Below are 13319 nucleotides of genomic sequence, written 5' to 3'. Positions count from 1 at the left end.
ACCAACGCACTCCGGCGGCCATCTTAATCATGGGCTGCTCGGAAGCGTCTGGCGGCTGGCCGAGCGGTGCCGGGGGCGGGCCGTTTAAAATCATCAGGCGGGCCGGATGCGGCCCGCATCTTGCCCAGGTCTGCACTACACAGTTTCCTTTGAAATCAGCGATCATACTTTTTGAAACCTTTTCCACTCAGACTAATGGATAAAAGTTCTGAAAATGAGAACAGTCTTCTTAGAATTCCCATAGGACATGTGAAAGTAGAGATAGCTGATTAGAAAAATATTCTGGCCAAAAAGGTTACAGATGTTGAAAAAAAAAATGAAATTAATACATTTTAGGCTAAATACAAATTTTCTTAATTTGTATGCTTTATATCCTTATTATTATTATTTAGGTAAGTTAAAATTGTGCTTACAATTTGCTTGCACTTTAACAAAATATCCAAGGGCCAGGGCCATGTTCTGGGGGTCGATGGTATTCAGCTGCTTGGCAGCAACTGTGCCCAGTATTGGCTGCCCATCTTTCACAGCATAGTAAGTCAATTCAGCCAAATTATTAGGGCCATTCAAACGTTGCATTTTCACAATCTGTAAAATATGATAAAGTCAAATAGCCTGTGACACATATGGTGTAAAAACAAATATTCTACATTTATAAAGGATGGTAAACATACTACCTAAGCCCATTTTCCTTAGACAGGGAATGGGCAACACTTCACATGATAATGCATCACACTAATCCCACAGTTATATAGACTATGGTCAGATTAAGAAGTGTTCATATAGATAAGGTTAAAAACAAATTTTATTTATTATAAACAAATAAAATGCATGCAAATACATGAATAAACTTATAGACAAGGTACCTCAGATCAAACAAAAATTACACCGAGAGGTCAGCTTGAACAGGACACATGTATACACAGGAAATTATCTATGTGAAAATGTAAATGCATGGGGTGTTAAATTGCTGAAAAGTAAACATTAGCTATTATTAAATTAATGGTATAGTGTTACTGCCCGTTAGCTGTGCAAATATATTGATAATAGGCTAAAAAGACTGATGAACATTGCCGACTCTCAGGATGGTTGTATCAAAATGCAGGTATAAACAAATCCAGTGTTCCTGCTGTGCAGTGGGAGGGCAATGCTTAAATATATTTAACTAGCTATACCAAGGTGCATGCATGTAAAAAGATGCAGTCTTTATATTGAACAATGTGACAGGGCTTGCACACCACCGGGACTATATCCCTGCATATTGCCATAGTACAAAGTGCCCTCAGTATGCCATAATTATTTTGCAATCATACAGCAAAAAAATTTCCGACCACCCCATGCCATACACATATTAACTGGGTCGGCGCTGCTCCTAAAAATGTTCTGCCTGGTGGCACGCTAAACCTCCTAACCCCGACGCGCATGTCGCGAGTGCTTCTTCCTGGGGGCGTGTCTAGACGGTGAGCAACATAGGAATTATACCGTCCGATTGCCAGTGGGGCTTAAGGGGAGGGGTAAGCTCGCGTGGGTCATGAAGTGAGTAACCACCCACCTGGATAGTCATATTGGAAACTATGCAACCCTCCACTAGCCAATAGGGCTTTAAGGGGAGAGGAAAACTCGAATGAGTCAAGAAGTGAGTAACCACCAACCCGGATAGAGTCATACTGGTAACTATGCAACACAGAATAGCAGAGACTCCGTGAACAGATTATTCCTTGTTTTCAATCAACTGCATTGAAATAGAAATGAATGCTGATGCAAATCACAGAGGCGGATTATTGTAATTTTCAAATACGTACCAGTTCATAGCACACTAGCATTTTGCATTAAGTTAATTTCTGAACGCACCAAAAGCTGTTAAATACTTAAAAGAAGTAATCATAGTAATTATGCAGTCCAGCAGACCAATCAGGCTTAAAGGGAGGGGTTAACTAACATGAAGTCATAATGTAGAGAACCACCAAATGGAGTCATATTCGTAATTGTCATGAATCAACTGAAGAAAAGGAATAATCATCCACATTGGATGTCTATGGGAATATGCATCAAAGTGAACACAGCATTGCTAATTCTAAACATTTGTCATATATATATATATATATATATATATATATATATATATATATCTATATATATATATATATATATATATATAGATATATATATATATATATATATATTATTGCAAAAAAATTGTATATTCAAATATATAAGTTTAAAAAAATCTCTACAGGTTTGGAATCACATCAAAGATGAGGTGGTAATATAATACAGGTGTAACCATCTATTATCGAGAATAACACTAATGTGCACTACTACCTACATAATTAGGGTAAAAAGCCGAGAAATTGAGTCTTTCATACAGTGAAGTGAAATAAAAATATAAACTAAAAGGCACAAAGCCCTGTTTAGTAATAAATAGAAGTGCAAATGCTGACGTGAAAAACTGATAAATGGGATCATAGTGAGGATGTCTAGATCCAAATTGCAAATTGTCTCTTCAGAGAAGAAGAGAGCTACAACTCTAGTGCCACCTATTGGAAGTAGCAATCCTAAGGCCATGTGCACACGTCAGGATTTCTTGCAGAAATTTCCTGAACAAAACCGGGCATTCTCTGCAAGAAATCCGCATGCGGATTTTTCGTGTTTTTTTTTGCGTATTTTCGCGCATTTTTTTTGGCTGATTTTTGTGTTTTTTATGGAGGTCAGGGATGCAAGAATACAGTGAAAAATCCGCAAAAAATCTGCAAAATTAATGAACATGCTGCGTTTTTTCCACAATGTGCTTTTTTTGCAGAAAAAAACGCAACATATGCACAAAAATTGCGGAATGCATTCTCAATGATGGGATGCATATGTACAGTATGCGTATTTTAAGCGTTTTTATAGCGAAAAAACACAAAAAAATCTAACGTGTGCACACAGCCTAACAGTCAATGTCGACCCTTTAACGAGCCTTGTCACATAGTACTTCTTGGATCTAGATCCAAGTTGAAAAGTTGAAATTGAAGAGTGACAATAAACCCCCCTGCAGGATGGGGGCAAGTCAAACAACACTATCATTCAACATAGGGTCTGACCTTACCTAGGTCTATCAGATGTGTGCACATATATCTTTACTATATGTACAAGTGACCAAATCATATGTAATAGAATAATTACAACAGAAAAAGGTGAACCAAAAATTTATCAGGTGTAAATAAATAGATCCTAAATCTAAACACATGTGTATCAAATTAAAGTGTGATAAAGATGATACAGCCAAGAGAGTAAGTGAACCAAGTTTAATGGAAAGATCCCAAATAATCCAAAGTTAGTGATAACGAATAGGACAGACATAAAGCATATATATCATAACCATATTCGAGATCTTTGTACACCCAATGGCTCCTGAAGAAAATACTGAGAAGACTTTGGGATGTTTTCCTTTTTTCCTGGGTTTGGGGGTAATTGCTGCCTCTCAGGAGTCCACACGTTGCATTTGACCATCAGTCCATTTATCAAGATTTTGAGACCTATTGGAATAACGGACATGTTGACAGGAAAACATATACAGGCGTTTCATCTACATCGTTGGAATGAATGGTCAGGGAATGAAGACGTACCTTTTGTTTCCTGCAATAGAAAGACAGAAGGGATTTGAATCGGAAGGAATTTTTGATAATTACAAGATTGTTGTACACCCAATGATATAAGTATAAGCCGAGATTTTCAGCCTATTTTTTTAACCCCTTTACCCCCAAGGGTGGTTTGCACGTTAATGACCGGGCCAATTTTTACAATTCTGACCACTGTCCCTTTATGAGGTTATAACTCTGAAACACTTCAACGGATCCTGATGATTCTGACATTGTTTTCTCGAGACATATTGTACTTCATGATAGTGGTAACATTTCTTTGATATTACCTGTGTTTATTTGTGAAAAAAATGGAAATTTGGTGAAAATTTTGAAAATTTCGCAATTTTCCAACTTTGAATTTTTATGCAATTAAATCACAGAGATATGTCATACAAAATACTTAATAAGTAACATTTTCCACATGTCTACTTTACATCAGCACAATTTTGGAACCCAAATTTTTTTTTGTAAGGGAATTATAAGGGTTAAAATTTGACCAGCAATTTCTCATTTTTACAACACCATTTGTTTTTAGGGACCACATCTCATTTGAAGTCATTTTGAGGGGTCTATGTGATAGAAAATAACCAAGTGTGACACCATTCTAAAAACTGCACCACTCAAGGTGCTCAAAACCACATTCAAGAAGTTTATTAACCCTTCAGGTGTTTCACAGGAATTTTTGGAATGTTTAAATAAGAATGAACATTTAACTTTTTTCACAAAAAAATTAATTCAGCTCCAATTTGTTTTATTTTACCAAGGGTAACAGGAGAAAATGGACCCCAAAAGTTGTTGTACAATTTGTCCTGAGTACGCCGATACCCCATATGTGGGGATAAACCACTGTTTGGGCGCATGGCAGAGCTCGGAAGTGAAGGAGCGCCATTTGACTTTTCAATGCAAAATTGACTGGAATCGAGATGGGACGCCATGTTGCGTTTTGAGAGCCCCTGATGTGCCTAAACATTGAAACCCCCCACAAGTGACACCATTTTGGAAAGTAGACCCCCTAAGGAACTTATCTAGATGTGTGGTGAGCACTTTGACCCATTAAGTGATTTACAGAAGTTTATAATGCAGAGCCGTAAAAATAAAAAATCATATTTTTTTACAAAAATGATCTTTCGCCCCCAATTTTTTATTTCCTCAAGGGAAAGAGAAGAAATTGGACGCCAAAAGTTGTTGTAGCATTTGTCCTGAGTATGCTGATACCCCATATGTGGGGAAAAAACACTGTTTGGGCGCATGGGAGAGCTCGGAAGGGAAGGAGCGCCGTGTGACTTTTCAATCCAAATTTGACAGGAATTGAGATGAGACGCCATGTTGCGTTTGGAGAGCCACTGATGTGCCTATATATTGAAACCCCCGACAAGTGACACCATTTTGGAAAGTAGACCACCTAAGGAACTTATCTAGATATGTGGTAAGCACTTTGACCCATCAAGTGCTTTACAGAAGTTTATAATGCAGAGCCGTAAAAATAAAAAATCATATTTTTTCACGAAAATGATATGTTCGCCCCCAGTTTTGTATTTTCCCAATGGTAACAGGAGAAATTGGACCCCAAAAGTTGTTGTCGAATTTGTCCTGAGTACGCTGATACCCCATATGTGGGGGGGACCACCGTTTGGGCGCATGGGGGGGCTCAGAAGGGAAGGAGCGCCATTTGGAATGCAGACTTAGATGGATTGGTCTGCATGCGTCACATTGCGTTTGCAGAGCCCCAAATGTACCTAAACAGTAGAAACCCCCCACGAGTGACCCCATATTAGAAACTAGACCCCCCAAGGAACGTATCTAGATGTGTTGTGAGAACTTTGAACCCCCAAGTGTTTCACTACAGTTTATAACGCAGAGCCGTGAAAATAAAAAATCCTTTTTTTTCCACAAAAATTATATTTTTAGCCCCCAGTTTTGTATTTTCCCAAGGGTAACAGGAGAAATTGGACCCCAAACGTTGTTGTCCTATTTGTCCTGAGTACGCTGATACCCCTTATGTTGGGGTAAACCCCTATTTAGGTGCACGGGAGAGCTCGGAAGGGAAGGAGCACTGTTTTACTTTTTCAACGCAGAATTGGCTGGAATTGAGATCTGACGCCATGTCGCGTTTGGAGAGCCCCTGTTGTGCCTAAACAGTGGAAACCTCCAATTATAACTGAAACCCTAATCCGAACACACCCCTAACCCTATTCCCAATGGTAACCCTAACCACACCCCTAACTCTGAAACACCCCTAACCCTAATCCCAACCCTATTCCAAACCGTAAATGTAATTAAAACCCTAACTTTAGCCCCAACCCTAACCCTAACTTTAGCCCCAACCCTAACTGTAGCCTTAACCCTAGCCCTAACCCTAGCCCCAACACTAACCCTAGCCCTAACCCTAGCCCTAACCCTAGCCCTAACCCTAGCGCTAATGGGAAAATGGAAATAAATACATTTTTAAAAATTTTTTTCTCTAACTAAGGGGGTGATAAAGGGGGGTTTGTTTTACTTTTATAGCAGGTTTTTAAGCGGATTTTTATGATTGGCAGCCGTCACACACTGAAAGATGCTTTTTATTGCAAAAAAATATTTTTTGCGTTACCACATTTTGAGAGCTATAATTTTTCCATATTTGGGTCCACAGAATCATGTGAGGTCTTGTTTTTTGCGGGACGAGTTGACGTTTTTGTTGGTAACATTTTCGGGCACGTGACATTTTTTGATCGCTTTTTATTCCGATTTTTGTGAGGCAGAATGACCAAAAACCAGCTATTCATGAATTTCTTTTGGGGGAGGCGTTTATACCGTTCTGCGTTTGGTAAAATGGATAAAGCAGTTTTATTCTTCAGGTTAGTTCGATTACAGCAGGGTGTGGGCGTGCAAGCGATGTCTCAAGGTACTGGTACTTAGCCAGGCTTGGCATAAATTTTATTAGGTCTACCTTGTATTATATCTCATGGTGCAGCAATCCAGTACCCTGGATATTCAGTGTGATCATTATTAGTTAGTTTTTTATCTGTCACCCTCTATGAGGTTTCACTGATATTATGCTGGTTATATCTATGGCACCGACGCTTCAGGTTTTGCAGGCTTTGCAGCAGTGATACTTTTGTGCTGTCTTGTAGCGCATTTTTTGTAACATCTGATGCGCTGATCTTTTTAGCTGTTATTGCTCACTTTTCACTGTTGTCTCCTTTGTACGATTTATTTAAAGAATAAGTTTTTCCTAATAAACTATATATTTAATTCTTACTCCCGTCTGGTATGGACTCTGTGTATTTTCACATTTGACGCGTTATAATCTTCAGTCATATAATTCATCCATTACCGTAAAGTTTTTTTCGGTTTATATTGGTGGGATCAATGTGATCATTCGATCCAATCAATGACAGCTCACAGCAGCGATGTAACTGCTCTGTGACCTATCTGTCACCTGCCTGTGACGTGTCTGACTGCTCTGCAGGGGTCCTCACTCTAGCTGAGGCCTCCTGCAGAGGGGTCACACAGCCAGATCTTCTCTTGCTGGGCCTTGTGGTGCTACAGAAGCACACCACAATCCATGCCTTAGAAAAGAAAGAAGACCAAAGAAAGAAGAAAGACAGAAGAAAGAAGAGGGACTACAAACGTAAGTGTTATCACTGCCCCTACCCGATCTCTCTTCACCCCCCCAATCCCTCCATTCTCCCTCCCCCCTCTTTTTTACCCCCTCCATCTTTCCGCTGCCTTCGAGCACACGTTTAGCAGTCGCCGAGCTTTGATAAGTGATGCAGTTCACTTATCAAAGCTTTCGTGCCTGCCGTTTTCTTTCTTTTTTCACATCCCCGTGCGCGCACCCAGCCGCCGCGTCTAACCCGTGCCTTCCGTTTTCTTTTTCCTCACATCCCTGTGCGCACACCCAGCAGCCGCCGAACTTTGATAAGTGACGCGGTTCACTTATCAGAGCTAGGGCCTGCTGTTTTAGGCTTTTCCTTTCACAGGTATTTTTTCCCTATTTGCTTTTTTTTCCTTTAGCTTTTTCTTTTCAGAGTAGTTTGCACCAAGCACTATCCCCCCACACTTGCACATAGCTACCAATAAAGTACACCCAAGGACCAGGGTGTGTGTTATGATCCGGTGACCTTGGAGCCGCATGAATAACTTTCACTGGAGTAGGTGGTAACTGTACTGACCGCAAATCCTGATCTAACACCGCAACTAGAAGTAGCCGTGGGGTGTGCCTAACAAACCCTAGACACCTCGTCACAGCCGGAGGACTAAATACCCCTATAGATGGAAATAGCAATACTATCTTGCCTCAGAGCAGAACCCCAAAGGATAGGCAGCCCCCCACGAATATTGACTGTGAGTAGGAGAGGAAAGACACACACAGGCAGAAAACAGGATTTAGCAAAAGAGGCCACTCTAGCTAAAATAGGAAAGGGTAGGACAGAATACTGTGCGGTCAGTATAAAACCTTTCCAAAAATATCCACAGCAGATTATACAAAAAATTCCTCCATCTAACTAAAGACGTGGAACATATATCTGCAACTCCAGAGAATCCTACACACAGAGCAGAAATGCAATCAAAAATCCAGCACACAGCATGTGTGCCAAAGGAAAAAAAAACAGACACTTATCTTTGCTGAATTGGCAGCTAAGCAGGAGAAACCAGACAGAGGTCCAACACCTCCCAAAAACCATTGACAGCTGGCAAGGACTAATGAATCCTTCAAACCTAAATACCCCAGTCAGAATTGCAATCAGCAGATACACCTGACCAAGACTGCAGCCCAGGGACAACTGCATTACCACCTACAACCAACGGAGGGAGCCCAAAAGCAGAATTCACAACAGTACCCCTCCTTGAGGGTCACCGAACCCTCACCAGAGCCCCCAGGCCGATCAGGACGAGCCAGATGAAAGGCACGAACCAAATCAGCGGCATGGACATCAGAGGCAAAACCCAAGAATTATCCTCCTGACCATAACCCTTCCATTTGACAAGGTACTGAAGCCTCCGCCTCGAAAAACGGTAATCCAAAATCTTCTCAACAACATATTCCAACTCCCCATCAACCAACACAGGGGCCGGAGGATCAACAGAGGGAACAACGGGCTCCACATATTTCCGCAATAAAGATCTATGGAAGACATTATGGATCGCAAAAGAGGCCGGAAGCGCCAGTCGAAAAGACACCGGATTAATAATCTCAGAAATCCTGTAAGGACCAATAAACCGAGGCTTAAACTTAGGAGAAGAAACCTTCATAGGAACATGACGGGAAGAAAACCAGACCAGATCCCCAACCCAAAGCCGGGAACCAACACACCGACGACGGTTAGCAAAATGTTGAGCCTCCTCCTGAGACAACACCAAATTGTCCACCACATGAGCCCAAATCTGCTGCAACCTGTCAACCACAGAATCCACACCAGGACAGTCAGAAGGCTCAACCTGCCCAGAAGAAAAACGAGGATGAAAACCAAAATTACAAAAGAAAGGCGAAACCAAAGTAGCCGAACTAGCCCGATTATTAAGGGCAAACTCAGCCAATGGCAAGAAAGCCACCCAATCATCCTGATCAGCAGACACAAAGCATCTCAAATAAGTCTCCAAAGTCTGATTAGTTTGCTCGGTCTGACCATTTGTCTGAAGATGAAACGCAGAAGAAAAAGACAAATCAATGCCCAGCTTAGCACAAAAGGCCCGCCAAAACCTAGAAACAAACTGGGAACCTCTGTCGGACACAATATTCTCCGGAATACCATGCAAACGAACCACATGCTGAAAAAACAACTGAACCAAATCCGAAGAGGAAGGCAATTTAGGCAAAGGCACCAAATGAACCATCTTAGAGAACCGGTCACAAACAACCCAGATAACCGACACCCTCTGGGAAACCGGAAGATCAGAAATAAAATCCATAGAAATATGCCTCTCAGGGACCAGCAATGGCAAAAGCAACCCACTAGCATGGGAACAACAAGGCTTGGCCCGCGCACAAGTCCCACAGGACTGCACAAAAGAACGCACATCACGTGACAAAGAAGGCCACCAAAAGGACCTACCAACTAAGTCTCTGGTACCAAAAAAACCAGGATGACCAGCCAACACAGAACAGTGAACCTCAGAAATCACTCTACTGGCAGAGCACGGGGACATGTATCAAGGAACCATACAGGGGGATTGGACTCAGTCCATCTGTCAGGAACAAACAGTTTCCCCACTGGACAGCGGTCAGGTCTGTCAGCCTGAAATTCCTGAAGAACCCGTCGTAAATCAGGGGAAATGGCAGAAAGGACCACCCCTTCTTTCAGAATACCGACCTAGAGAGGGCATCAGCCTTAATGTTCTTAGAACCCGGAAGGTACAAGACCACGAAATCAAAACGGGAAAAAAAACAAGGACCATCGAGCCTGTCTAGGATTCAGCCGTTTGGCAGACTCGGGGTAAATCAAATTCTTATGATCGGTCAAGACCACAATACGATGCTTAGCTCCCTCAAGCCAATGTCGCCACTCCTCAAACGCCCACTTCATAGCCAACAACTCCCGATTGCCGACATCATAATTGCGTTCAGCAGGCGAAAACTTACGGGAAAAGAAGGTACACGGTTTCATTAAGGAACCAACAGGATCCCTCTGAGACAAAACAGCCCCTGCCCCAATCTCAGAAGCGTCAACCTCAACCTGAAACGGAAGAGAAACATCCGATTGGCGCAACACCAGAGCAGAAGTAAATCGACGTTTAAGCTCCTGAAAGGCAGAGACAGCCGCAGAGGACCAATTCGCCACATCACCGCCTTTCTTCGTCAAATCGGTCAAGGGTTTAACCACGCTGGAAAAATTAGCAATGAAACGGCGATAAAAATTTGCAAAACCCAAAAATTTCTGAAGGCTCTTCACGGATGTGGTTAAATAAATAAGGCAGCACACTGCAGCGCTAGAACATACAAATTTGAAATACGAAACTTGAACTGCATTACTGCACTAGAAATATGAAAAATGAGAGCGTTTAGCGCATAAAAATGGCCAATTTTATGTGTACCTGGTAGCCACTTTACGGCATCTCTCTTATACCAGGTCCTACGCTTGCCTTACCTCGCTGAGAATAAACGTCTCCATCTGAATGGGCACATGTGAAACCTCTTCCTAGACTAAAATTCTCTCTCTCCATGGAGGGGTATTGGACCTGCTGTAATTAAAACACCTGTGGCTAGAAGGCGGAGTGCACGATCAGAAGGCTAGAGAATACATTTCAAAAACCTGACCTGCACATCCAAACATAGACTAAGTGTGAACAGGTGCTGAACCTAGAGTCGCCAACTCGTATATAGTTAAATAAATAAGGCAGCACACTGCAGCGCTAGAACATACAAACTTGAAATACGAAACTTGAACTGCATTACTGCATTAGAAATATGAAAAGTGAGAGCGTTTAGCGCATAAAAATGGCCAATTTTATGTGTACCTGGTAGCCACTTTACGGCATCTCTCTTATACCAGGTCCTACGCTTGCCTTACCTCGCTGAGAATAAACGTCTCCATCTGAATGGGCACATGTGAAACCTCTTCCTAGACTAAAATTCTCTCTCTCCATGGAGGGGTATTGGACCTGCTGTAATTAAAACATCTGTGGGTAGAAGGCGGAGTGCACGATCAGAAGGCTAGAGAATACATTTCAAAAACCTGACCTGCACATCCAAACATAGACTAAGTGTGAACAGGTGCTGAACCTAGAGTCGCCAACTCGTATATAGTTAAATAAATAAGGCAGCACACTGCAGCGCTAGAACATACAAACTTGAAATACGAAACTTGAACTGCATTACTGCACTAGAAATATGAAAAATGAGAGCGTTTAGCGCATAAAAATGGCCAATTTTATGTGTACCTGGTAGCCACTTTACGGCATCTCTCTTATACCAGGTCCTACGCTTGCCTTACCTCGCTGAGAATAAACGTCTCCATCTGAATGGGCACATGTGAAACCTCTTCCTAGACTAAAATTCTCTCTCTCCATGGAGGGGTATTGGACCTGCTGTAATTAAAACACCTGTGGCTAGAAGGCGGAGTGCACGATCAGAAGGCTAGAGAATACATTTCAAAAACCTGACCTGCACATCCAAACATAGACTAAGTGTGAACAGGTGCTGAACCTAGAGTCGCCAACTCGTATATAGTTAAATAAATAAGGCAGCACACTGCAGCGCTAGAACATACAAACTTGAAATACGAAACTTGAACTGCATTACTGCACTAGAAATATGAAAAATGAGAGTGTTTAGCGCATAAAAATGGCCAATTTTATGTGTACCTGGTAGCCACTTTACGGCATCTCTCTTATACCAGGTCCTACGCTTGCCTTACCTCGCTGAGAATAAACGTCTCCATCTGAATGGGCACATGTGAAACCTCTTCCTAGACTAAAATTCTCTCTCTCCATGGAGGGGTATTGGACCTGCTGTAATTAAAACACCTGTGGCTAGAAGGCGGATTGCACGATCAGAAGGCTAGAGAATACATTTCAAAAACCTGACCTGCACATCCAAACATAGACTAAGTGTGAACAGGTGCTGAACCTAGAGTCGCCAACTCGTATATAGTTAAATAAATAAGGCAGCACACTGCAGCGCTAGAACATACAAACTTGAAATACGAAACTTGAACTGCATTACTGCAGTAGAAATATGAAAAATGAGAGCGTTTAGCCACAGGTGTTTTAATTACAGCAGGTCCAATACCCCTCCATGGAGAGAGAGAATTTTAGTCTAGGAAGAGGTTTCACATGTGCCCATTCAGATGGAGACGTTTATTCTCAGCGAGGTAAGGCAAGCGTAGGACCTGGTATAAGAGAGATGCCGTAAAGTGGCTACCTGGTACACATAAAATTGGCCATTTTTATGCGCTAAACGCTCTCATTTTTCATATTTCTAGTGCAGTAATGCAGTTCAAGTTTCGTATTTCAAGTTTGTATGTTCTAGCGCTGCAGTGTGCTGCCTTATTTATTTAACTATATACGAGTTGGCGACTCTAGGTTCAGCACCTGTTCACACTTAGTCTATGTTTGGATGTGCAGGTCAGGTTTTTGAAATGTATTCTCTAGCCTTCTGATCGTGCACTCCGCCTTCTAGCCACAGGTGTTTTAATTACAGCAGGTCCAATACCCCTCCATGGAGAGAGAGAATTTTAGTCTAGGAAGAGGTTTCACATGTGCCCATTCAGATGGAGACGTTTATTCTCAGCGAGGTAAGGCAAGCGTAGGACCTGGTATAAGAGAGATGCCGTAAAGTGGCTACCAGGTACACATAAAATTGGCCATTTTTATGCGCTAAACGCTCTCATTTTTCATATTTCTAGTGCAGTAATGCAGTTCAAGTTTCGTATTTCAAGTTTGTATGTTCTAGCGCTGCAGTATGCTGCCTTATTTATTTAACTATATACGAGTTGGCGACTCTAGGTTCAGCACCTGTTCACACTTAGTCTATGTTTGGATGTGCAGGTCAGGTTTTTGAAATGTATTCTCTAGCCTTCTGATCGTGCACTCCGCCTTCTAGCCACAGGTGTTTTAATTACAGCAGGTCCAATACCCCTCCATGGAGAGAGAGAATTTTAGTCTAGGAAGAGGTTTCACATGTGCCCATTCAGATGGAGACGTTTATTCTCAGCGAGGTAAGGCAAGCGTAGGACCTGGTATAAGAGAGATGCCATAAAGTGTCTACCAGGTACA

The 13319-nt window shown here is 41.8% G+C and overlaps 1 protein-coding gene across 1 annotated transcript in view; it reads right to left on the bottom strand.

Moving 5' to 3' along the window:
• Positions 1-13319, bottom strand: part of KIAA1549L (KIAA1549 like) — a 738873-nt gene that overhangs the window by 317697 nt on the left and 407857 nt on the right. Inside the window, exon 10 of the mRNA XM_069739753.1 lies at positions 414-585. Within this exon, the coding sequence (XP_069595854.1) occupies positions 414-585 (172 nt within the window). The remainder of the gene's footprint in view (positions 1-413; positions 586-13319) is intronic.

Source organism: Ranitomeya imitator, chromosome 9 (assembly GCF_032444005.1).
Source record: "Ranitomeya imitator isolate aRanImi1 chromosome 9, aRanImi1.pri, whole genome shotgun sequence".
Taxonomy (NCBI): Eukaryota; Metazoa; Chordata; class Amphibia; order Anura; family Dendrobatidae; genus Ranitomeya; species Ranitomeya imitator.
This window is presented reverse-complemented; position numbering and strand designations above follow the sequence as displayed.